General features: G+C 34.1%; 4 protein-coding genes across 5 annotated transcripts; 2 read left to right on the top strand and 2 right to left on the bottom strand.

Annotated features, from left to right (window-relative positions):
* Nucleotides 1–6,215: 6,215 nt before the first annotated feature.
* LOC108470994 (uncharacterized) lies at nucleotides 6,216–7,032 on the bottom strand. The gene is made up of 2 exons (XM_017772545.2): nucleotides 6,604–7,032; nucleotides 6,216–6,508 (listed from the first exon to the last, which is right to left on the bottom strand). Exons 1-2 carry the CDS (start codon nucleotides 6,901–6,903, stop codon nucleotides 6,317–6,319), a joined length of 492 nt encoding a protein of 163 aa, XP_017628034.1. The 5' UTR covers nucleotides 6,904–7,032; the 3' UTR covers nucleotides 6,216–6,316.
* Nucleotides 7,033–7,569: 537 nt separating this feature from the next.
* Nucleotides 7,570–8,668, bottom strand: LOC108470984 (peroxisomal membrane protein 11B). Its single transcript, XM_017772536.2, has one exon. The coding sequence runs from the start codon at nucleotides 8,464–8,466 to the stop codon at nucleotides 7,780–7,782; it is 687 nt and encodes a 228-aa protein (XP_017628025.1). The 5' UTR covers nucleotides 8,467–8,668; the 3' UTR covers nucleotides 7,570–7,779.
* Nucleotides 8,669–12,763: 4,095 nt separating this feature from the next.
* On the top strand, nucleotides 12,764–16,812 carry LOC108467355 (putative glycerol-3-phosphate transporter 1). Its single transcript, XM_017768001.2, has 3 exons — nucleotides 12,764–13,745; nucleotides 14,680–15,740; nucleotides 15,911–16,812. Exons 2-3 carry the CDS (start codon nucleotides 14,735–14,737, stop codon nucleotides 16,474–16,476), a joined length of 1,572 nt encoding a protein of 523 aa, XP_017623490.1. The 5' UTR covers nucleotides 12,764–13,745; nucleotides 14,680–14,734; the 3' UTR covers nucleotides 16,477–16,812.
* Nucleotides 16,813–17,130: 318 nt separating this feature from the next.
* LOC108455767 (E3 ubiquitin protein ligase RIN2-like) lies at nucleotides 17,131–24,784 on the top strand. 2 transcript variants are annotated; one of them, XR_001866823.2, is made up of 14 exons: nucleotides 17,131–17,319; nucleotides 17,832–18,224; nucleotides 18,770–18,847; nucleotides 20,161–20,247; nucleotides 20,352–20,473; nucleotides 21,083–21,179; nucleotides 21,341–21,443; nucleotides 22,052–22,209; nucleotides 22,312–22,449; nucleotides 22,529–22,596; nucleotides 22,686–22,880; nucleotides 23,606–23,975; nucleotides 24,172–24,421; nucleotides 24,521–24,784. XR_001866823.2 is itself a non-coding variant. In XM_017754315.2 (13 exons), exons 2-13 carry the CDS (start codon nucleotides 17,991–17,993, stop codon nucleotides 24,229–24,231), a joined length of 1,710 nt encoding a protein of 569 aa, XP_017609804.1. In that variant the 5' UTR covers nucleotides 17,131–17,319; nucleotides 17,832–17,990; the 3' UTR covers nucleotides 24,232–24,784. The 2 variants fall into 2 exon arrangements, 1 of the variants encoding a protein (XP_017609804.1); XM_017754315.2 differs by having other exon boundaries at nucleotides 24,172–24,784.
* The last annotated feature ends 337 nt before the right edge of the window (nucleotides 24,785–25,121 follow it).

Genomic DNA, 25,121 nt, shown 5'->3' on the forward strand with positions numbered 1-25,121 from the left:
TAATAACAATATAATAATGAAATAACAACAAATAATAGGAGTAAACAGCAACAGAAGAGAAAGTATAAATAAAATCCTACTTAAGGCTCAACTAATTTAAAAAACAGACCTTATTTTTTGTTCTAATCCAATTTTTGAGCCTATATTTTTTGTCCAAATCCTCCCACTTTTTTGACAAACCTTCAGGCTTAGACAAATGACACCATAATATTTGAGAATATTGTCTTTATTTGATGAATGTATTAGAATAAAATTTTGATTTTGTTAGTGACATTTATTTGATAAATGTATTAAAATAAGTGACATTAAACTCATTTAGTTGTTTGTTTCTTTTATTAAGAAAGATAGTATAAATTATTACCAGGGGCGAAGCCAGAACAAATTTTTAGAGGGGCCGAATGAAAATTTAATTTTTTATAGTCTGTATCTTTATAATTTTTAAAAGATTAAATCAAATTTTTATAATTTAAAGAGAGATCAAAGTACAATTTTACCTTTACTAAATTAAAATTTTTAAAAAAATTCAAGGGCCTAAATATAAAATTTCCGTTTTAGGGGGGCCAGGGCCACTACCAGCCCCCCTTTGTATCCGCATCTGATTATTACATAGCAATCAATTTAGAAAAAGATAAATCAGTAACAATTTCGTGCAACACATTCAAAGTAAAATCAGAAGGTTGGAATTAAGAGTAAAAGCCAACAACCACTTCTTCCGAAGCCTTTGCTCAGCAATCAACCATTTTTATACATGCCTAATATCAATATCCCAATCTCGATGCATCTCGGATGGTATGAATGACATACGAATCCTGTTAATGTATCATCAAAGTACATTTAACATGATGCAACGCTTGTAAATAATCAATTTCTAACAACATATCACAACAACCATGCTCCCAAGCCTGCTCAAGACTATCAAGAATACTCAAAAGTTCCGCCTCATAAGCACTACACCACCCAATATTCCTTAAAATCCCAAGCACCACGAGCTAGATGCACCTCAGATCATGTCGCCCGCCATTCCTATTATGTATTCCCGATTCTGGCCACCGTCTACATTTACTTTCCATTTCCCCATCAGTGGGGGAGACCATGAAAGTTACGTCCACCTTCTTTGGACATTTGTAGATCCCTAAATCTGTTTCAATTGACTGAAAAATAAAATCGCTTCTTTATGTCTCATGCAAGGATGATAAAACCATCATTGTCTACACAATCAGCCGTAAAAATATAAGCATTTCTTCTCTTCCATAATAACCAACAAACAAAGAAAATATCCCGGTTTTTTATAGAGCTCGAAAAATACCAAGACCCGGTGAGGTTACGAACAATCCAGTCCTCAATGCTTAAATTATAAAACTTTGCTAACTTACCGTTATTTACCAGACTATTCCTGCAAAGGATCGTCACCGAGCATCTTCTTAATACATGATCTATATCCTCAACATTAGTACCACATATATGAAAACTAGAATCCATAGTCAAATTCCTCTTTAACTCTTTCAACATTAGTTAGCACCTTTCCACTGCAGACCAACCACAAGAAAGCTCTAACTTGTTGTGGACAGCGAGATTTCCATAGAACTTTACCATCTCGGATTCAAGGGACTAACCATTTGATCCATGGTTGCATATGTTGATTTTGTAGTGAAAATTCTCCTTCGTCCCATTTCAAACCGGGCCAAACCATAATCTCTTCACCACAGGGACGCCGAATTGGCGCAATCTTGGCCAAGCATTGAGTCGGAAGTAAGAAACTAAACTGATTCCATGCACATTGTCCATGCTTAGTCATCATATCTCTAACTAAAATATGAAACGCCGGTATCAAAATCTATTGCAAACAATAAGCCGCAAGGGACTCACTTCAATGGATCCAAACATCTCTCCAAAAGTCAACTTAACGCCCATCGCCCAAAACCCCAACAACTCCATTTCAAACCTCATCCCAAACCTTACATAGTCCGTTCCATAATCGTAATCCATTTCTAGGATGAAGAACCTCCTAAAGCCTTCTATCAACTTTATACTTAGACCGAAGCACTTGTACCCATAGATGATCCATACGAGCCACCAACATATAGTCATTCTTAACAAGAAAGCTATTGTTCAATTGATTGTTTATAAATAGTATAGAATCTAGTTGTTTATACTTAGGATAAAAAGAAATTAGTGGGTTTATCTTTTGAAGAGTAAATGACATATTATACATTTACTTGATAAATATATTATAAAAATGATATTTTTGGTAATTTCACTACTGAATTATTTTCATAGAGTTAAGTGGCGCCAAACTTAGTTAGCTGCTCTATCATAAGTACATATGGAAGTTATTTACTACTTCACTAGAAGTATGTCCTGTGGAAAGCACGCCTCACCCATTATAGGTACCTCACAGATTAAGGGTTCTTTTGGACGAGTCTTTACCCCAGTGAGATATATTTAGCTTTCTTTTTATCTCACGCTATAATATCCCTATAATATTTAATTTCATCGCCACTGCTATTTTTACACTAAACACACTATCCATCCGAAGGGACCCTAAGCCTTACCAATCACATGACAAATGGATTTAATTGAATCCATCTACCTATAAGACAAGACTCTCCTCAACTTGCAACACTGTTGTTTAAGAGAGATAATAACTCATTAAACCTACCAAACTAAGGGACGATTGATCAGATGGAGACCACAAAAGGATTCATACAATAATAGTTAATGCAGTGAACATGCAAATATAGACCTTCTCTCCAACTTCCTCCTTGAACCTTTTCTCTCTCCCCACTCTCTCTCTCTCTCTAATTGACCTTGCATCTTAGTAGCTCAGGATGCAACTCTCCGCACACCTCTATGTGAACCGCCCTCAACATCCTTCCCCATCTTCGATAATCAACAATTATACTAGTTATGTATCTAAAGAATTTAATTAAAGTAATAATTGTTAGTGTCAATTTTCAATGATAAAAATGGTAGCTTTCACAAGCCACCGACTCTTTGGACGGCTAAGTTGATTGCTTATTTTATTAGTTTGATGAGAAATGGTTACTTTTAAGTGTGTGCCCCAATCATGTATGGTATAATATCATTGTTATGTGGATCTCAAATTTTTTGGATTAATTCAAATCAAATTATTTTAAAATCAACAAATGAACAATTTACGATAAACAATGGCCTAATAAAATCAAATGCCAGCTCACATCTTAATCCACTTTGGGGCTGGAAATTTTGAAAACTTCTGAATCACACAAATAATATGCGCATAAAAATGGCATGCTAAGTACTGCCAAAAATAGATGATAATAATAATTAAATAAGCCGAAAAATTAGTGTAGCAGAGAATATTTGGAAACACCAAAGCATTTCTAGTATACTGCTGCTGCTGCTCTAAAACTCCATAATCTAAAATGGCGTTCTCAGACGCAAAAACAATTGAAAATGAAAATCTCGAGTAATTTCACAAATATTCACAGCTGAAAGGCTGATCTCCTTACTATTATTGGAAATAAATTCAATTTATGATGGAAAAATATAAACATAAAATTGCAAAAGATTTTCAGCTTCTACAGACTAGAAATTAATCAGCCTATATTATACATCTGCAGCAATATAGTAATAGAAGTTTCAAGAACTCGACACACCCGAAATTTGAGATTGATCTTTTCTTTGATCGTTGCCTCAAGTATTTTTGTGCTGTTTCTTTATGGTAACTCTCCAGCACATCTTCCTTGTAAAGCAAATCTCTGGTGTCTCTTATATCGTCGGTGCCGAAAAACACATCTCCGATGGTGCCGCGATTGACCGACGAGTGGTACAAAGAATCGGAAGAAGACGATGTGGAAAGGGAAGAAGATTGGGTAAAGTATTGGCCTCCACTGCCACCACCACCGCCTGTATGATCATAGAAGCTGCCACCGTCGTCATAATTTGGGATTCCTCTGGCCATGGAAAAGGGTTTAGGGGAGGAAGAGAGGAGTTTGATTAGGTTATGGAATTTTTTTAGTCCATTCCATTCAGGAGAGGATAACAATAATAGAGAGTGATTTGACTAGAAGGCATTTAGCGACTTCAATTATATCAATTAAGGGTTAGACTACTATCATAATTCAAACTACGACGTTTGCAGCTATACGCAACAGTATATTCCAATATTCCTTTTTTTTATTTACTTATTTTAATAAATTAAACTAGAATAATCGATTAGTTTAATTCTAAAATTTTAAATTAATAACGTAATTATAAACAAATGGTGTTAGCATATTTTATTTTATATCTCATGTCATTAAATATTTAAAAATTTAAAATAATTAAAATTTTTAAAAAGCTAAATTATAAAAAGTATAAAAGTTCATAAAAAATAAAACTGCAACTTTTGACTCTGTTGGACTATTTCATTGAATTACCATGATTATTTCGATAAAATAATTATCACTTATCATTTATATGTTTTACAATTAAAATGATATTATATTATTCATTTATCAAGAGTTGACACGTGATCTATACAATTTAAAGTTAGAAAAAAATTATTTAAAACAGTTATGCCATCGTCATTATATCTATTTTTAATAGTTTAATATCATGTCAATATTTTTATTTTGAAAAAATTAATTTCAAATGAAAATGCTAAAATTTAAGATTAAATTATTAATATTTTATTAAACTATTAAAAGAGATAATAATCATGTTTTATACAATCCTTTCTCTTTCGGAAGTAAAAGCTTTGGCCTTTTGTTGGCTGTTGCTTGAAATTTTTTATTTTAATTTGAGGCTTTTTATTAAAACAAAATTTTTATTTTGGACTTCGACATCAATAATTTTACATTTTTTTCGATCCTATTTTGGCTTCCCCCTTGCCTTTCTCACGTGTAAAGAGCACACATTCACCATTTCTCTCACCTCAAACCTCATTTGTATCTCTTCCATTGGGTCCCATTTCTCATAATTTTTCTCCTTTTTAACCTCTCGAATAGTATGACTTCCCGTCCAAACAGGGCGAACTGTCTTCAATCTTCACCACACTCTCCTCCACATCACTTCTAAAACTTGAAATTGCTAATTGTTGAATAAAATTTTTAACCCATATAATAGACATGTTAAAATTTAGTATATATACAAATAGGGTAATATCTGATGCACGCAGGCTCTATGCATTATTAATACATCACAATCGATTATATCACTGATAAATAAAATATGAAAAAGTTAAAGTACTTTTTAATAAATATTTAAATTTTCATTTAAATTTAATTATATATTCTGATCATCATCTCTTAACAATAACAACAACACTAAAATTTTTTAATTTAAGATTCTCACAAACCTTAAGGAACAAATTGTACTTAATAAAAACATTTTTTTTTTTCAATTTTGTTGGAAGTGTTACATCTTCTATGGTGATTGAATAGTGATAAAAGGAGACCGCCTCTGTACTTCAAAGGAAGGAAAAAAAAAAACTGCACCATTTTTTTTCAATCTGTTTTTAGAACAGTGGTAGAGTAAAAAAAAGTTTTGAGGCCGAATTAAATTATATACTGTTATAATAGTAAAAAAATAATTTCATCATTTTAATAAATTATATCTCTATAATTTTTAAAGAATTAAATTAAAATTTTATTATTTGTAAAAAATTAAAGTATAATTTTATTATCACTTATTTAAAATTTTATAAATTATAAAATATTTAAATAAAAAAATTCATTTTAAGGGAGCCGGCCCTGCCTGCCTGCCTTTGGCTCCCCCACTGGCTGAGAACTTATATTGAAGGCACTTTCCACCCAGTGTAGTTGGTTGCTCACCAATTCCAACCCTATCACCAGTGTAGTTTCTGTTAAGTGTTGTTAGGAAGAGTTTTCCTGTAGTTACATTTTTGTAGCAAAATTATCGATAAAACGGGATACTAAAACAAATCGATAGTAATATGTAGTAGTTTTAATGAATAAACGATACATCTATCAATACAATACTAATTACTTTGTTTGAATAAAAATAATATATTATATTAGATTATTTACAAAATTATTTGAATCGGATGGAATCGAAGTTTTAAACAAGTCTTCACGCTTTGAAAAGTAAGCTAGGGCAGGACTCGAGAATGGTGAAATCAAATTCAAGTTTGTTTTAATCAAACTCGAAAAACTTGTCTCATTTCATATCCAAATTTTAGTGCAAAAACAGAGCATGTAAAATAAACAATCCTTGCATAGATGGGTTGAAACTTTTCACCAAATTTCGTCACACTTTCCATTTACGATGAAACCCAAGGAATAATTTGCAAGAAAATTTAGAAAAATCATTCTTTCTCTAACCAAAGCATTAATTAGGCATTATTAATTTTCAATCTATGCAAGGAAGGAGGTTTAACAAGCGGACGAACCTCCGTCTTGAAGAGAAGGAAACAAAGCTTGTCCACCGAGAAGTACAAGAATCCTCCGCCGGCGTGCGTCACAAACGACCCAAAACTCTTCCCCACTATGCAATGCCATGCCGGTCCGTACAACGCATCAAATTCCTGCATCCCCCAAAAAACATTTTTTTAGGAAAAAAAAAAACTCAAAACCCCCGACATCCAAAAATGTGACTGAAGAAGCAAGATTTTAGGTTTACCTTCTTAAGGCACATTGCCACCTGCGTAGGTTTGGTAATACCTGGGTTGTTAGCGTCGACTAAAGCTCTGGCTCTCCGGATAGCTCGCTCTTGCATTGCGAGAGGCATATCGGCGGATCTCAGGCGGACGTTCAAATCGATGGCCATTGCTGCTAGTTTCAATTGGTTTGGAGGAGGAGGTGGTGGCGGAGCTCTGGCGACCGGCGGCAGAGATGAAGAACGCTGGAGCCTACATTGTGAACGATTTTTGGGTCTTTCGTCAATATTTCTTCGTCCATTATAAGAACGTTGTCTCTCCATTCACTCAAAACTAGTTGGGTGTGTTGTTTTTGAACGATGGTTGCAGGGAGGAAGGCAAGTGTCTTCAAAGTTTGAGCTTTGACTGACACTGTTTCTATTTGCTTTATTTGGACTCCAAAAAGAGACTAACTCCTGGGTTATATACGCTTTTAGTCCTTTTTATTATTCTGAAATTCGAGTTTTAATTTAAATTGGAATTTCTTTTAATTTTTATTTTGTCATTAGTTCAAAATGTAATTTTACCAATATTTTAACAAATAATAATTAGTACATTTAAATTGGTTTCTATGTAAAATGCTTAAGGTTGTTTTAAGAGGAAAAATTTAGACTTTTTAATAATATTATAAAGATGTCAGTGTAAAGTAGAAAATTTTTTTAAATATGAACATAGTAAAAGGATTAAAATTAAAATTAGACCAAATTTTTTTATTCGCTATTCAAATATAAAAAAAGAAATAATGGGAAGTGTGACGTTACGGGGAATGAGTGCAGTGCAGGCTACAGGCTACGGATATAAAAAGAGGGACTAGGCCCCGTAAGTAACCAAGGAAGACAGAGAATTATTGGATCAATTATTTTTGTCTTGAGGTTGAGGGGGGCCTTCAATTTTATTCCCATCTTCACCAAAGGGAAAAAAGAGAGTAAAAATAAGTGGAAAATGAAGCCTTTTGGTTCCTTATAATACCAGGGGATGATAGTTATTTGTAGCAGTATAAGAGTGACACCATAGCTCCCAATAAAAGGAACATACATGGAAGGAAAACCGATATCTGAGAGTGAAATCCTCACCATTTATAGCAAAGCAAAGATACACAGGTAAAGAGTTTCCATCTAATAAGATTAAAGACTTTGTTCATCAATTTTCATTCATTAGTTCTATGAGGGCCAATTTCTGTACCAACCGGCCCATGCAGAGACCAAGCCACTGATACCAAGTGACAGTGGATGGTTGCAGAAAGGGTTTGGCTCGATCTCTGCAGCTGCAATTATTAAATCAGCAACATTTGCTGCCACTGCCATCAGCCTCATCACCCTATCCCCTCTTATCTTTCTTATCTTCTCTTTTGCATCTTTTGAATCTTCTTCTTCTTCTTGTAAAGCAATGAGCTTCCTTTCGGCCTCAACCCCTTGTTTCATGATGATCAAATCTGAAACAATGAAGAAAATATAACCGAATGACTCACCAAATGCAGATATGAAGCTCATCCTCTTAGCCAACTTGGCATCCAATGTTCCAATCCTCGATAGCCATAGAAAGTGGTCGAAAAAGAAATACACCATCTCTCCTGCATTAGCAAGTACAGCTAGGAACTTGAATGTTGGGGTGGCACCAGGGTTCCTTCTCAACCCATTGAAACCAGTGAGGAACCTGCCTGTTCTAAAGGCTTTTCTGCTAAGACCGGAGGAGACCTCCCATTGTTTGAACCTGTTTGCTAGGTCTGGGTGTGTAGCTTCTACTTGCCAGTTAACAAGCTTAGAGACGTATTGGAAGGTCTTCACAAGCTTGTCAATGCCATCTCTTTTGGCTAGAAAGATCACGAGCTTGTCTACTATGTCATTCATTGTTGAGGTGGTGGTGAGGGTAAAGCTTTTTTGGGTGTTGTTGATAATGATGAACCTAGTGAACACCTTATTTGATTTCTTGACATGTTTAAGGAGAGTGAGAGCCACAGGAATTTTTTGGTTTCGGGGATAATACTACGAGGGATTTGCCTTGTGGTTTTAAGCTCCTCACACTCACAGCCAGTGGTTTACTTGTTTTTTTCTGTCTTATTATATCAAAAGCAATTTGGGGTGCCATGTGGACTTATTTCTTCTTCATGCAGTAACAAATCTTATCTACCACATATATCGGATAAGCTATTTTGTATTTGCCCAAAGACAGCCGTGAAACACAATGACTGTGCTTCATCATGGTAGGTGTCACTGTTATATATACACATACTACTGGGGGGGGGGGGGGGTATGCTATGGAGTACTAAAGGTGATTTACCCATTTGCTGAGCAACACAGAAGATAATAAAGGAAGCACATATACTATCTTCATATACGTGATTTAAAAGGTTATACAATTTCCGGACAAAGAGTGAAACATCCATGACATGGTGCTGGTTCTGATCCAAACTTGAAGCACCTTACAGCTGCCTCAACAATAACTTGAGGAATATATTCTTCCATTCTTCGAACTGTGTCACTGAGGTCAAGGCCTTGGGCTCCCACACCACCAGTGGCATCCACCCCAGCAATGTCAAAGGAGAGGAGAACATCATCCATGTGTGAGATAAAGTTTGAGATGTTGGTTCCGTAAATCTAAGTAGACAATTCAAATATAATAGTGTATTCATAATAAATAACCGAATTTATCTTTATGTAGTCAATCTGATTGAACAAACAAAATCTAATCGTTCAAAATTCTCTCTTGTGTGGTAGAAAAGGGATTGAGGTGAATGAAAAAATTGGATAATATATCTTTATGTCGATTCCAAACTCCTTTTAAATAATGAGCATAAGAGAGAATTAAACCACCTGTTCTGTTGATTGGCTAACTTGTAAACGTCGGCCGTAGCAAGTATTATTTAAACGCGGGCCTAGCCCTATGATTAGCCTTAAGGATAATGGGCTCGTTTAGAAAATTAGATAGAAGGAATACCATCCACGTTCCAACACCTGTTCTCCACGGTGTGAATGCAACACAATTCCGCACAAAAGTTTATCTTCGAAGATACGCTTTGGATCACTTTATTGTCAATTAGAGGTAAACGATCGGGTTTGGATTAGGCTCATATAATATATTTAGATGAATTTTAAAATTTTGGTTGGTTTTGACTAAAAATTAGATTTATTTTTTCATTTAAGTTTTACTCAATTTAAGAAAAATAAATTTGGACCCAATTTGGTTCGTTCATATTTAATTTTTTAAAATTATTATTATTTAAAAATAATTTTGAAAAAATATAATATATTAAATGCATTAACAATATCTAATAAATATTTTCTAACACGTTAAAAATATATTAAAAAGTGTTTATATTAAAAACACTACCATAAATATAATAAATGCTTTATTATATTAAAAACACAAATAAATATAATAAATATTTTATTAAATAATGTTTAGAATTTTATATTTTGGGTTAGGTTATTTAGTTGAGTAAGTTCTTTTTAGGTTTTGGGTAATAGGTTTAATTGTTATTAGATTAGTTCTTTAATATAAATATAAATATACAAAGATTATTATTTAACATATATAATTAATATAATATTCTTTTATAACACAATATATTTCGCCGGGTTGAACTGAGCTAATCTTGAGTAAAAAAAAATCTTACTTAAATCCCAACCCATATAAAAAACACACCTTAAAATTTCCATAAGTCCATTTTTCATTTGCCAAATCCTCTTATTTTATCGGACAGATCTTCGCGCTTGAACAGATAATTCGACCCGTGAATAGTTCTATCCTCAATAACTATATCACTTCCATTCCTCAAATTATCATACCTTTTTCGCCACCCTTTCTTCTAGACCATTTTGGCCTATCTTCATGTTTAGTCCCATCACCATTATATATATTATTTGATTTTGTACAATTTTATATATGAAATCTTGATTTGATCTATTTCTCACAAATTATTAACATATTTATTGATGTAAGCGCATACAAAAATAATTATATTTGTCAAATATAAAATTAAATTTATATATTTTATTTCTTTAAATGTGTATAATTGAAATAAAATTAAAGTTTCATTTATAAATTAGAACCACAATAAAAATTTCATATATTTATATAATTACACATGTATCAAATTACACATTAAAATAAAAATCATATACAATTTTAAAATTTATCCCTAATTCTTTTTAACTCAATTTAATATTATTATGCATACACAGACACATGTATTTAGAACTTATAGTAGTGCCATAATTATATGTCATATATATATATATATATATATATATTTTATTCGTACTTAATTGATGGGGGAAGCCACAAGTGGGCTGCAAAATAGTAAAACAATTTATAACCAAAACCATGTAGTTTGTATATCCCATATGCGCACACCACGAAAACTTTAGTGTTATAAAGTTGACCCCCAATCATCACTCCGCCCCCCAATTGAGACACTATCACCCACTCTTTTTTATTCTTCTAAACTCCAACTTGCAGGGACCACTTCAAAATGCTGTGACTCCCAGCAGCCTTTCAACGTATTTATGATCATCAACCTGAAATTCATATAAAGTCCTGATCGTTTACTCGTAATTCGGTTGGACCTTATCAGTTGGATGTATATAAGTCTTGTAGTGGGGATCGTTGGAGGAGCTCGCAAGGATAGTCTGTAATCTCACTTCACATATACAAGGAATTTACATGTGTGACAGACCAAAACTATACACATGTTTAACATGCATAGAGCCTACCAAAAATGTCAGTTTCATAAACAATAATAATGTGCATAAATATCACTATGATAATATTTTTGTTTTTTGTTTTTAATGTAAAATTTATGGAAAGATATTTAAATTTAAAATTAAATTAAAAGAAAAATCATCGATTAGTCAAGTTGCAGGCAAAGTTAGAGGTAGGGTAGAGAACATGGTGCTATCTGCTATGCACATCAAGCAATTCATTCAGTACTATATGACTGAAAACAGGAGGAGAATAGGCTGCGCACCAATTCTGACTTGTACCAAAAGAAGGTATGGCGTACTTAGTCAAGGATTGGTCACTCAAGCTGGATTCCATATTTTAATAAAAGATTAACAATTTATTTATTTTTATCAATAACGCCCAATATAAAACTTTTAGCTTCCAGTTTTATTAGCCAAAGACTATCCAAATTAGATTAGAAATTGCGGTTGCTTGTTTTGATTCGAAAAAATTAGAAAAAAGAAAATTTTAAATTAATCAAATTGAATTTTTCGAGTCAAGTAAAATAAGTAGTTTAAATTTGAGTTTGAATCGAATTGAATTATATATTTTTAATAACAAATTTACGTAAATAAACAAATTAGTTTCTCAATAAAAATTACAAAAGATATTCAAAATAGATTTTAAAATTTAAAATATTTTAAAAATTTCAAAATTTATATTTTTAAAAATTATAAAAAATTTTAAGAAAATTCTAAAGAATATATAAAAATTTTAAAAATATTCTAAAATAATAATTTTAGGAGCTAAATAAATTAATTAATGATTTAAAATTATCATATTAAGATATCTTATTTTCTTTTCTTAATTTGCTTTAATTTTTTTAAATATATATAATTTTAAATTAAACTGACATGTTTAATTTTTTAATTTAATTTAAATAATTTTATTCAATTCGATTAAAAGTTAAATTAAATTAAAATAATAAAATAAAATTTATCAACTTAATTATTTTAAAAAAATTATTCAAATAGATTCGATGAACCCTCTGTCGGCCAGTAAAGACAGTGACAGGGACAGGCAGCCCGAAGGAATACAAGGTTGGCCGAGTACTATGTCCAGTTCCACTTGTATTAAGATCCTAAACACAATACAATCATGCCATGTAATTTCTCCAAAATCCGACATGGCAGTTGTGGGTCCCAACCTCGAAAGAAGGATGAGGATATACGCCTCCTCTCAGAATAATTCTTCTCGGATATGCGAATATGCTTTTCCGACTCCATCCGCCATTTCCATCATTTAACTCTCGCCCTCACGTGGATTGACGGAAATATCCTCCCTTGTTTCCCACAAATCACCCTTTCGCCATTTTCCTTATTTTTTGACCGCTGTGACCCAATTGACCCTATCCTCAAAACAAATTGAAGCCTCAAAAAAAGCACGTTGTGGCTGGATTTGTTTATTTATTTCATACCCCGTCCCTATTGGTTTGACAAATATTTTTTTCTCCGAAAGGTTCCACATTTTTCATACGTGAAGAGTTGAATAACCTACATTATTTATACTTATCCCTCCTTCTTTGCTTGATTCTCAATTTCCGGGTTTAGTCCTTGTAGTCCCTCCCAAAAGAAGACGTCTCAATTTTTTCAAACCCCCCTGGCCCCTGCCTTTATATTCGTTATTATGTATTAGGATGTGCAAAAGGAGAAATCGCATTGGTAGCCAATTTAATGGCTTAGAATACTGAAAAAGAAAAGCATAAAAAGAGAAATAGTAGCCACTGAAGTTGAGCTGCTTTTTATTTTATGGTGATAAGGAAATTAAATTTCACTTTCATTTTCATTTTTCTTTTTCTTTTTTTTTTTTTGCAATTTATGCATGCATACTCAATTTCTTGCCTTAGATTTAATTGCAAAATTAGAAATTTTAGATTAAGAAGTCAAGTAAATTTATAGGGGACAAAATAACATTTTATCAATATTTTTGGGAGTCTAAATGACAATTTTATCAAATTTTATATGCAAATATAGAATCTCATTCCAATTGATAATTAACTTAATAAAAATTCAACTACTGACCTTTTTTAGTAGTGGGAATTGGGACCACAAAGACTTTGCCTTCGCTTTTTTAATAATGCTTGGCCGGTACGTTCTGATGAGGGACAATTATGTCAGTTTAATAAAAATGAGGGGGATCTAATAAACGAGGAAGTAGAATACTAATAGGAAAATAAGTAAGGGTATATTTGACAATTCAATTGTTTAAATTATTATTTATGCCAAGTTTTGGAGTCCTCCCTCCCGCTGCACTTGGAGCTTGAAAATCCGTGACTTTGACAACCGGGGAAAAGAAGAAGATAAAAAACAGAGAAGAGAAACAATAGAAGAGAATTTTTAGGAAAAAGAAAGAGAGAAATCAAAGGCAATAGCATAGCAATCTAGTGACGTCAGCTAAGCTCGAGGTAACGATCCTTTTGCTTCCTGCTGTATTTTCCTTAATGTATCTGTTTCGTCAATATTGAAGCTGTAATTCTTGTAAACTTGTTTTTTTTTTTTTATATATATATATACTAATTTTCTGGGTTCTTTGAGATTGCTTTGGCGATAATGTTGAGGGGAACTCCCCAGGATGGAAATTTGACCATTTGGGTTTTATTTTTATTTGGAATGGTCAAAATTATCATTGGAAACTCTGGATACCTGTTTCTTGGCGATTCTCTGTTTTTTTTCCATGTGGATTCTGTATCGACACCTGCGTTTGATGGTGTTTTGTTTGCTTTTTTAGCTGCCGTTTTTATGAACCTGTTGGATTTTTTTAAGATTCCATTGAATCCTCTGCTACGTTGCATCATTATTTGTTATGGAACTAATTTTGCTTCGGTTACAATCTATTTCATGGGTCCAGTTAATATTCGATGTTAAATTTGAGACTGTTTCATGATTCAAAGCAATAACTGCAATTGGGGTCTTTTCTTTACTGAAGACAAGGAATATCGTTTCTTTTATAAGTTTCTAATTGAAGGACTTGTTTCCACTTTGAAACTTTATTGAATTTTGACTAGAATTTCATGGACTTTTCCAGCACAGTATCTCAACTTTAGGAACTTGATATTGTTATATTTCTGGGGATTCTGAATTTTTAGCAGCATCTCAATTAATTTCTAGGAGCCTTATCAACAGTATAACCTATTTTCAACCATTTGACGAATTTTAACTATTTCTGATTGATACCCGATCAAGTATTCTCTCTTTGTTTGATTTGATTTAGAAATTTATTTATTTGTTGCTTTTTCTTTTCACTAAGTTCTGTTTTTAATTGAGTAATTATTACTTTGGAATTGTATATCAAATAACAATCTAACGTAGCTTATTGGCTGTCTGATTTTGGTGTACCAGGGGAAGTTGGAGCTCTACTTGGTCTTTTTCTTTTATTCGGGGGGAATCAAAATATATGGGTTCAGAACATGAATTGCCAGCTGATAGAAGTTATAGCAAGCCTCTTGGAATTCGATTCTTGGAATACATTAAGAAAGCGAAGCTTTCCTATGAAAGTCATCAAGCCATTGTCTTGATTGTAACATTTTTCGCATACGCTAGCTATCATGCGACGAGGAAAACCACCAGCATTGTCAAGAGTGCCCTTGATCCCCAATCATCTGATGTAGGCTTGAAGTTCCCGTGGAGGATAACATACCTTAGTGCTCCAGAAAGCAAAGGACTTTCATGGGTTCTAGGAGATGGTTGGGCGCCCTTTAATGGATCCGATGGGACGGCCTTGCTTGGTCAACTTGATGTGGCCTTTCTTTCAGTATATGCTTTAGGAATGTACTTCTCTGGACACATGGGTGATAGAATGAACCTAAGGATCTTTCTGACAGTGGGAATGGTTGGAACTGGCTTGTTTACTTCACTATTTGGTGCTGGGTATTGGGCTAAAATCCATAGCTTTTATTACTACCTGATAGTGCAAATGATTGCTGGGTTATTTCAATCGACGGGATGGCCTTCGGTTGTTGCAGTAGTTGGTAAATGGTTTGGGAAGAAGAAGAGAGGGCTGATTATGGGTATATGGAATGCTCACACATCTGTTGGGAACATTACTGGTTCTTTGATTGCTTCAGCACTATTGAGCTATGGATGGGGTTGGTCCTTTGTTGTGCCAGGTCTGCTTATTGCTTTCATGGGCTTGGTGGTTTTCTTTTTTCTGCCTGTTAGTCCCGAATCAGTCGGTGCTTATAGAGAAGAAGATGAAGTGGATTCACTTAGGAAGAATGAAGAGGAAGAGGGAGTTACGGAGCCTCTATTAGGCTCAAATACTGAGCTCAAGGAAAAAGCTGTAGGGTTCATTGAGGCTTGGAAAATTCCTGGGGTTGCTCCTTTTGCTTTCTGCCTCTTCTTTGCCAAATTGGTCGCTTACACATTTCTCTATTGGCTTCCATACTACATTAGCCATACAGGTATTCTTCTTTATTTCCTTCTCCTATGCATTTCTCTATTGTAGTTTTGAATGCTGTTGATAGATATTGTGTTATACCATTTGGATATATGGTATTCCTTTAAACATGCTAAACTTGGCTGTCTATAGATGATTCATTTCTGATTAGCCTTTCTTTATTTGATCTTGCAGCGATTGAGGGTAAATATTTATCCAATGAGGCGGCTGGAAACTTGTCGACTTTTTTTGATATTGGAGGGGTGCTTGGAGGAATCTTAGCTGGACACATTTCTGATCGTCTAGATGCGAGAGCCATAACTGCGGCAACTTTTATGTATTGTGCTATCCCTGCTCTCTATTTCTACCGTAGTTACGGACACGTTTCCTTGGTCATGAATGTAGCTCTCATGTTCATCTGCGGAATGTTCGTAAATGGCCCCTATGCTCTTATAACAACTGCTGTCTCGGCAGACCTGGGAACACACAGTTCATTAAGAGGGAGCTCCAAGGCATTGGCAACGGTAACAGCAATCATAGATGGAACAGGTTCTGTTGGTGCTGCAATCGGACCATTATTAACTGGTTACATCTCTGCCGAGAGCTGGAGCGCGGTTTTCACAATGCTCATGGGAGCAGCACTAGTTGCAGGGCTACTGTTGACAAGGCTTGTAGTGGCCGAGGTGGCAGCTAGGATATCCGAATCAAGGTCACAAGGAGGATCACAAACACGATCTGAAGCTCCAGAACTGGATGTATGATTGATTTTGTAGGGGCAACATAAGCTCCACCTGTATAAATAGTGTGTGATTTCATATTTTTCTTTGCTGTAGTTATAAAATGAAGAGAGGAAAAGCTTTCATTATGACTTGGCAAGGAGAAGATTTTTTTAGCCTTCTCCATGATTCTAGTTATGATTACTATGGAGTTTTTTATTTTATTTTTTATTATAGGAATTATTTGGAGGGAGAAGTTGGAGTAAAAGAAAATAGAAGAGTAATGAGAGAGTATTTTCTCTGCCAATCTGTATGTACATTCTGTATGTTACACTATATTAATTGATGAAGGCATCATTCAATCCTGTTGCTTATTAAAAACTTCACCTCTACTTTTGGCATATCCTCGCCAGTTTTTTGCACTTGATTTTGGATAATAATGTAAACATTGAAGTTATTCTTGATATAATATAATGTTTTAAACAATTTATAATTTCTTCTAAACTCATAAATAAATAAATTTGTGCTATCTTATATTAATTTTTTTAATTAATTGAGCACGATGTTACTCAATTTCTTCTTAAAAGTTATTTCATTTTCAGGCATATACAAATAAATAAATATATTAAGAAACTATTATTAATTGTTTTAGGTAAAGAATTTTAATTTTTAAATAATTTTTACTATTTTCTTCTCTTAAATTAAAAATAAAATTATTAATAATAGGATGACGAGTTTTTCTTCTTCTTCTTTTTTTTCTTGCGTTTCCCGCAAAAAATAACTGCTCGTTTAATTCTCAGAGTTTTCTTTAAAGAAAGGGAAAGAAATTGTCGGTGAATTGCGAAAACTCGTCATAGCATTTTCTTCATCTTCTTTAGATCGAATCAGGTTTCGTGTTCTTTTCATCCTATATATCTTTTATTCACTTAAAATATCTATAAATTCTTACATTTAGCTTCTCGAATCTATCAATTCTTGATCTTTATGGAAAAAAATTTAATATCTCCAATTCAATAAATGTTCTTGCTACAATTTCCGTTCAGTGCCCTAATTTTATTTGGTCCTCCATATTCTTTCGGTTTTCAGTTTTTATTTGTGGCAATCAGGATGAGATTTTTTATGAATGTTAAATGGTATAAACTTCTTCTTTGATTGTAATATAAATCATTCCCTGAATATAATTTTGCTTTTTTTTGGTGGTCATTCAATATAGTTATGCTTTATATGGTGGCTGTTTCATATTCCATCTACATATGTCTTCTTTAAAAGGAACCAATTAATGAGATAAGAAAAGGATATGATCTTTTAGAAGCTGAAAATTCGTCATTAAAAAATTCAAGAAATTCTACTATTTGTTATTTTTTCCCCTTTTGTTGGTTATATTGGGCATGTTTTTTCAGGTTCGTATGGTTGCAAAGTAGCCTCAGTAATTGACTTCATTACCATTGATTGTGCCAATTTCGAAGTTTGCTATTATTGCCCAGTGATTAGTTATGTTTAGTTGGTTCTAATGAAAATCAGCAAGTTCGTTTTTGGTGGAAAAGTTGTGTTTGTCACCAATGGGTGTGAACTACTTGGTGATCTCAGTGTTCTCTACAGCTTTAAGCTTTATAGCTCTTCAACTTCGGACAGAATTTTCACTACTTCAAACTGATGGGTTAATTACTGAGAATTTTATTCATACGGAAAATGTCAACCATGTACCTGAGCTTCTTTTGGGTTCTTACTCCATCATGGCTCTGCTGGCAAATTTTGTGCTCAATGTATTTATTCTAGTCATCCTTACTCTAAAGGTTAGTTTAGTCTGTTTCCACGAGCCTTTAAGTATTAATGATTTTGAAATTTTGAATTTATAATGAGAGCTGATAACTGTTATCTGTCTTAAGACATTACTCTGATATGAAGCAGCTATATGCTGAGATAGTTTTGCAAGGTAAATGACGTTGTCAAAATTATTTATTACATTGGAAGAATCATTTGAAACTCTGAACACTCTGAAACCAGATTGATACTTTGATTCCAAGTCCTGGCTTTAAACAAAACCTGTGGAAATGTGAAGCATATATGTCACTTTCTGATAATTGTTTGAAGTTCTCATGATTCGATTTACAAGTGCTCCATGTCTGAAATTATGAAAATGAACTTCAGCTAGGTTCTTGCTAATTAGTGGGCTTTTGATATCCATTTCCTAAGTAAATTTTTTTTGAGCTTTGATGAAATAGGCAGGTTCATTTTGGAGTTCATATATCTAAGAGTAATTATTTATTGTGATAGTAAATTTATGCCGTCTTACTTTAACCTTGTTTCACTCTTTGGCGGTTCCTTCTTCCATGTGCAGACTGTATTCTTTGGTCAGTTATACTCTTCAGAAATTCGGAAATTAATAGAATGCATTATCAACTATGTTATCTACAAGGTAAATGTTTTAACTGATTTAAACAATATTAACCTGTAATGGATGGTTTCCTGGATTTCTGATATGTTTAGTCTGTATCTCCTTAAGGCATATGAACACGCTATTTCCTTCTTTCTTCTTAAGAGAGTATGGTTATGGAGAGTAAATTTGATGATGCAGAAAACTGACAGAGATGACGGTGCTTAGGGCATATTTAAATTGAGGAAGTTCTTGGTGCTCTTGGTCAAAGGTTTAATTGAAGATTTGATTGTGAATAGTTACATTTTATTGGACAGGCAAATGCTTAAGTTTTTCTAGGGTTTTAACACAACTATTAGTACTTTAATGAGGAATAGATGCTTTTTGAGTTGATGAGTATTGGTCACTTGTATCAGAATGTCATCATATTGGGCTTCTTGATGGCTGGAGACCACCTGGTGAACATTGAACTACCAGCTGTTGTGAATTATTTTTGGTCTGGCTCACCATTCGGATTCCTGAGACAGTATTCAGGATAAGGTCCCCTTGTTCAATTATATTTGGTTTCTTGAGGAAGTATATTAAATTGCTGAAGTTAGGTTTGTACAATTCGTGATGACTAACTTTGATCACCATTTATTTTCTCACCAAATAAGAATAGTATCTTTCCCTTGGTCATGGCTCATCTCAAGGGCCACTTTGTGGTCAACCTTAGATATGCTGAATGCTGATGGTTTTGCAATATGATGGATACACCAAAGGATGGGTGGATTGTAAACTTCATTGTTTGTGTGAGGGTGTAAGAGAACTCTTTATTTTTGTTATAATGCATAAGGAATATTTCTTTGACTGAAGGATTGGATGGAAGATGCATATGGACAAAATGAGGATATACGTGGTTTTCAGAGAATGGCAACCTAGTCAGTAGAATAAAGAGAAAGGAAAGAGAGGAAAGCCCCTTGAGGAAGAAGAAGATCAATTTACACTTCTTTGATTAAATTATCAGTCTGTTTGCTTGTAGAAACCTCATGGTCCTCATGGATATATTACAGGAAATCAGCATACCATCCCCAAGATTTTTTTTTCTAGCACTGTATCTGTAGTGTATGACAATAGGTACTGCTGTATTGCCAGCTGAATTGATTAATTGAACTAAATATGTTGTGTGGGTTGGCATAAGTTGTTTGTGATTGAATTGCTGATACTTTCTTAAGGTGAAACTAAGTCAGGATTGAAATTGGTAAATATTTGGGACCATTTTCATCTTAAGTTCTCTTGACATGCTTTTAAGGTTTTTTCTTTCCTCTTCTTTCTTTTCGCTAATTCTGATATGTATATTGGTGGATATTGCACAGGGGACCTTTTTACCATTAGTTATTCCACCAACAATAATCCAAGCAGGTCTTTGGTTAATCTGGTTGACTGTTATATGTTGTCTAAAGGTATACTATTTGTGATGGAAATCTTGTTTTTAGCTGAGGATGGAAGAGATTGAATTTGAATTGCTTCTTATGTATCCTAACATTTTCTTGAGCACACACTACAGATGTTTCAAGCTTTGGGCAGGGATAGACTTGAGCATTTGAATGCATCTCCTTCTGTTACACCGTGGGCATACTTCCGTGTCTTTTCAGTGTTTCTCTTTGTCCTATCTTTCAGTTTCTTCTGGTATTGCTCTATGTCTTGTACTTTTGTGAATTAGGAAATACATCCATAAACAACATCCCTTCTTTTTCTTTTCGTTTTTTTAAAATTACCATAGAATGAATAGCATTATCATACTTTTAGAATGCATGGCAGCATTAGAACTCAAAGGCTATAATGATGTTAGTTATTTTTTAATAGGAATATGAATTCTGTTGTTGATGCCTCTATTTTGGTGGCTGGGACTTACTGCCACTCTGAACACCAAAAGAAGAATAGAAAGATGAGTTTGAAAATATTATTGAAGCCTGTACAGTATTTTGAAGTTATCTTACACAAATAACCTTATTTATCGGATAGGTCCTAACACTAAAGTGCCTTAAAGTAAATAGTAGCTTCAGAATTGTACTTCTTTGTTTCTATCTGTCTAAACTCAATAGTGCCTTTAGAGTGCAATTCCATGACGTTAATTTTGGTGATTCTAAGCTTAAGGCAAACAGTGTAGTACAAAAACTTGTTCCTGAGTTGCGGGTAGTGGAGTTTCTACTTTTTATAATTTGGAAGAAGGCAGTTTGGCTTCGCACAAGTTCATAAATATGTGAAATATACTTGTTTTTTTGTGGGTGCACTCAGGATAGGGCTGAGCTTTGTGCTATTCAAAACACTGAATCCGTCTATGTTTCTGCTGTTGTTTTTTGAGCCTCTCAGTATTACTTTTGAGACCTTGCAGGTATGCTTGATATATACATGTGCAGTTTTTATGATAAATGCAATCATTCTTGAAGTTATGTAACACTTTTTTTTGATAAAGTTGTATAATACTATTATTCAGTGAAAATATTGGATCCTGGTTTGATTAGGTGGCTTTGTTATATATGGTATTCTATACAGGCAATTTTGGTTCATGGGTTTCAGCTGCTTGAAATATCATTCCATGCAGTGGGCAACACTGTAGATTGCGAAAGATCAAAACTATTTGATTTATCAGTTGCAGGTATTTTTGCTCTTTTTTTTTTGGTATGGATGTAAGTACTTTGTTTGTTGATAGGTTGGCTGGATGTTCTCATACTTGAAGGTTCTCTACTTTACAATGTCATTGACTTGAAGAGTTTTGTTTCCTGAGATTGCTAAGCAAGTGAGCAATAAATCAAAGGGATTTCATTGTATTGTTCTCATTATATTATAATCTCCATTCTCATTAACATAATCCTTGTTACTCTAGTTTTTCATATATACTAGGTAAGGACATATGAATAAATGGAAAAAGCTGAGGCACCTGTTCTTGTATTTGAGAATTTGATCTAGTCTTCAGTATCTATACGACTTGGAGCTATTATGTTCAAGTCTTTCAGATTGCAACATTTTATGCCTTCTGGTTATTTGCAAATTCGTTCGTGCTTCTAGTTAAAATTTTTCTAGGCTTGCAGGTTTCATCTTAAGTTCTTTGCATTCCTTTACTATGTGACATTTTCCCCCTTTTAGAATGATTGCTATTTTCTTATTTATTATCTGGCTGAAAAGGGTGAGGTTCCTTGTTGTTAGCCTTCTGTTTGTTCCCTGCACTTTCTTCCTCTTATTTTCTTTTGACGATTGTACCTACAGGTTCGTTTTGGGAATGGAAGGGCATTCTTATTCGCAATCTAGGTTTCTTCCTTGACTTGGCAACACTGATAATGGCAGTTGGCCATTATGTGCTTATTTGGTGGCTTCATGGCATGGCATTCCATCTAGCAGATGCAGTTCTTTTCTTGAATATACGCGTAAATATTCCATTGTATTTGGAGCATTTTACAGCCCAATATTGATAATTTGACATCCCAATACATGTTCCTTCTGTTCACCAATTCAACTTTTTTGAGCAGGCATTGCTAACTGCAATTGTGAAACGAATAAATGGATTTATCAAATTGAGAATGGCATTAGGTGCTCTTCATGCGGCACTTCCTGATGCAACATCTGCAGAGATACAGGCATATGATGATGAATGTGCCATATGTCGGGTATGCTTTTGTTTTTTTAATTGTTTCCTTTCTAGTTTCCATTGATTTCTTAATGTCTAACTAACTTTGCAAAGCTCAGGAATCTATGGCCAAGGCTAAAAAGCTTCATTGTAATCACCTTTTTCATCTTTCTTGCTTGAGATCTTGGTATGATTATATGCTACTATCAAATTCGGTTTGTGTATTTGCTATGTGTGCAGCTGAACCTAATGCTGGATATTAATATACCATGCCAGGTTGGACCAAGGCTTAAATGAAGCTTACTCATGTCCAACATGTAGAAAGCCACTTTTCCTGGGCAGAACTGAAAATGAGGTGAATTCCCGTCAAATAAATTCTGGACTTGATCGGCAAAATATGCCTGGTCACACTTTAGCTACCGGAGTATTCCCAAATCAAATGCAGAACCCAGTGGAGGGCAGCCCTTGGAGGTTTGGTTCCTTTAAATTAGTCTCCCTAGCTTGCCTTGAAATAACAGTGTGTTGTATTTTCATTTTGAACAATCATTTAATCTAGAAGTTAGTATTAAAGTATGATTCATTTAGTGCCCTGAGTATCACTGGAATTCTTTTGTTGTGCCTTGCATAGTTTATGGATTTTCTGTTAGTGAGGGTCAAAGGTGGTTTGCCCCAGCTTGTTTTGAAATAACCATGTGTTGTACCTTCTGTTTGAACAATCATTTAGAAGTTCAAATTGAGATGGGAAACTTTTACTCTTGATCCTGATTACAAAGGAATTCTTTTATTTTTTGGGTAATAAGTATTTCATTTATTGTTAGGTAGGATTAAACTGGTGGTCTGCCTCCTTTCTTTCTCAAGGAAGGAATTAATTTAGGTTTGGGGGAATGGTAGGTGGGATTTTGATGGACTTCAACTCCATTAGCAGCAAACTGCTGCCCTACATCTGCTGCTGTTATCACTCAATATCCATGTCCTTAAAGAGAAAGGTTCCTCTGGTTTTAGAAAGAAGTAAATTGCATTGCCTGCATTATTTCTTCTGTTGATGCAGGAGTCAGAAGGGAGATGGCAACTTTCAGATGCCTAAGTTATAATGTTTGTTGCAAACCCAAAATTGATTTTGGAAGTGAGTTGGAAATTATTGTTCTCTTTGTTGTTCTTCAGGATGCTTATTGATATATATTATTTGGTTTTTGTAGGAGTGCAGAACTGGATTCAGGATGGCTGCATTCTTGGCCAACCCAGAGTGTTGATGGAGCAGGTCCTTCTACCGGTGTTGGATCTGTTGGACTTGGGAGAGTTCATATGATGATGAGGCATCTTGCATCTGTCGGAGATACTGCTGTTGAACATACTGCTCGGAGCCCCTGGTCCATGAATCTGTCTCAGGCCGCTGCATCTGTTTCATCAGTTCCACCAAATGTCGGCGGAAGATACCCTGGAAATGCTGGCAGTTTACGTATGAGGACTACCCCAAGTACAGGAAATGGCAACATAGCAAACATACTTGCCATGACTGAGACTGTACGAGAGGTTTTGCCACATATCCCGGATGAGATGATTATTCAGGTATGGTTAGGATTCAATATGACAATTAAGATTTTTAGCTTGCAGATTTTACTTGGTTCAGTCGAGTGTGGTTTTTCATTTGTTAAAAGATAAAAGGAAAAGGAAAATTATTCGAGGGAAGGAACAGCTTAGCTAATTGAATTTATTGTTTATTATAATTATAAGAAATGATGTAATTTGACATTGGAAATTGCAGGACTTGCAGAGAACAAATTCTGTTACTGACACAGTGAATAATCTTCTTCTCCAAATGTGATGATGTGCTGTCTCCTTGGACACATGCTTCATCCATTCTAGTTCATTAACAAATATCCTGGTCTTTTAGCATATGTGATGCTGATGCCAATGGCAATGCCAACCTTTTTGAGGTTGTTGGGATCAGAAAATGGCCGGTTCCTCTTGTATAAATATATGATGATGGTTGGTTGCGTGAATATGAAGGCAAGGTTAGTGAATCAGATGGTGTTATGGATAGAAAAGAAAGCATGAGAAGTTAACAGTTGTATTGGTTTTTGTTGTTGTTATTGTTTTAATTTGAAAAATAGAAGTTGGTCATCAGCAATGAGTACGAGGGTTGGCGTTGGTAATGCCATTCACATTGGTCTTGAATCTCGATCCCACCACAGCTGAAGCAGCAAAAGGAGAGAGAAAGAGAGAGAAAGGCGTACATTGTTTTGTTAGATGTTTGTATGAGAATGGTGGCAGTGGATCCGAAACTCTAACTTTACTTTGGGTTTTAAGTAGTATTGTAACTACACCCACAAATTTAATAAAAATAAAGCAGACTTTTGATCTTGCATTTACAGAAATTCGATTAGTAGTACTTTTAACACACCTACAAGTTTATTTCCTATGTTTGAGAGTAGACTAGATTAGGCAGGGCTACAGGGTTGAAGTGGACAAGTTGGCAGTAAAAAAGGTAGTTTTGTCGACCCAAGATCCGGGGATTGTTAACAGTACGAAAAAAATCAGCGTAGTTATTGTAATAAATAAAATAGTGATTGTCGGTAATTGTTGTGGTGAATGTAGGAGGGGTGGTCATAAAAGCAGGCGACAATTGAATTGGAATTGCTCTCCATATGGGAAAATGTTGCATTTTGTATTCCTCCATTACTGTTCTACTCTTGTCATTCGTGAATGTGCCTT

This window comes from Gossypium arboreum, chromosome 7 (genome assembly GCF_025698485.1).
Source record: "Gossypium arboreum isolate Shixiya-1 chromosome 7, ASM2569848v2, whole genome shotgun sequence".
Taxonomy (NCBI): domain Eukaryota; kingdom Viridiplantae; phylum Streptophyta; class Magnoliopsida; order Malvales; family Malvaceae; genus Gossypium; species Gossypium arboreum.

Bases quoted from the DNA above. Each gene is read 5' to 3' on its own strand.
- LOC108470994 (XM_017772545.2), bottom strand. From the start codon at position 6,903: ATGGAGAGACAACGTTCTTATAATGGACGAAGAAATATTGACGAAAGA. The intron at 6,509-6,603 runs GTAAACCTAAAA...TGGGGGATGCAG, and splicing joins TGGCAATGTGCCTTAAGAAG to GAATTTGATGCGTTGTACGG.
- LOC108470984 (XM_017772536.2), bottom strand. From the start codon at position 8,466: ATGAATGACATAGTAGACAAGCTCGTGATCTTTCTAGCCAAAAGAGAT.
- LOC108467355 (XM_017768001.2), top strand. From the start codon at position 14,735: ATGGGTTCAGAACATGAATTGCCAGCTGATAGAAGTTATAGCAAGCCT. The intron at 15,741-15,910 runs GTATTCTTCTTT...TTGATCTTGCAG, and splicing joins ATACTACATTAGCCATACAG to CGATTGAGGGTAAATATTTA.
- LOC108455767 (XM_017754315.2), top strand. From the start codon at position 17,991: ATGGGTGTGAACTACTTGGTGATCTCAGTGTTCTCTACAGCTTTAAGC. The intron at 21,444-22,051 runs GTATTTTTGCTC...TTGTACCTACAG, and splicing joins ATTTGATTTATCAGTTGCAG to GTTCGTTTTGGGAATGGAAG. The intron at 23,976-24,171 runs GTATGGTTAGGA...TGGAAATTGCAG, and splicing joins CGGATGAGATGATTATTCAG to GACTTGCAGAGAACAAATTC.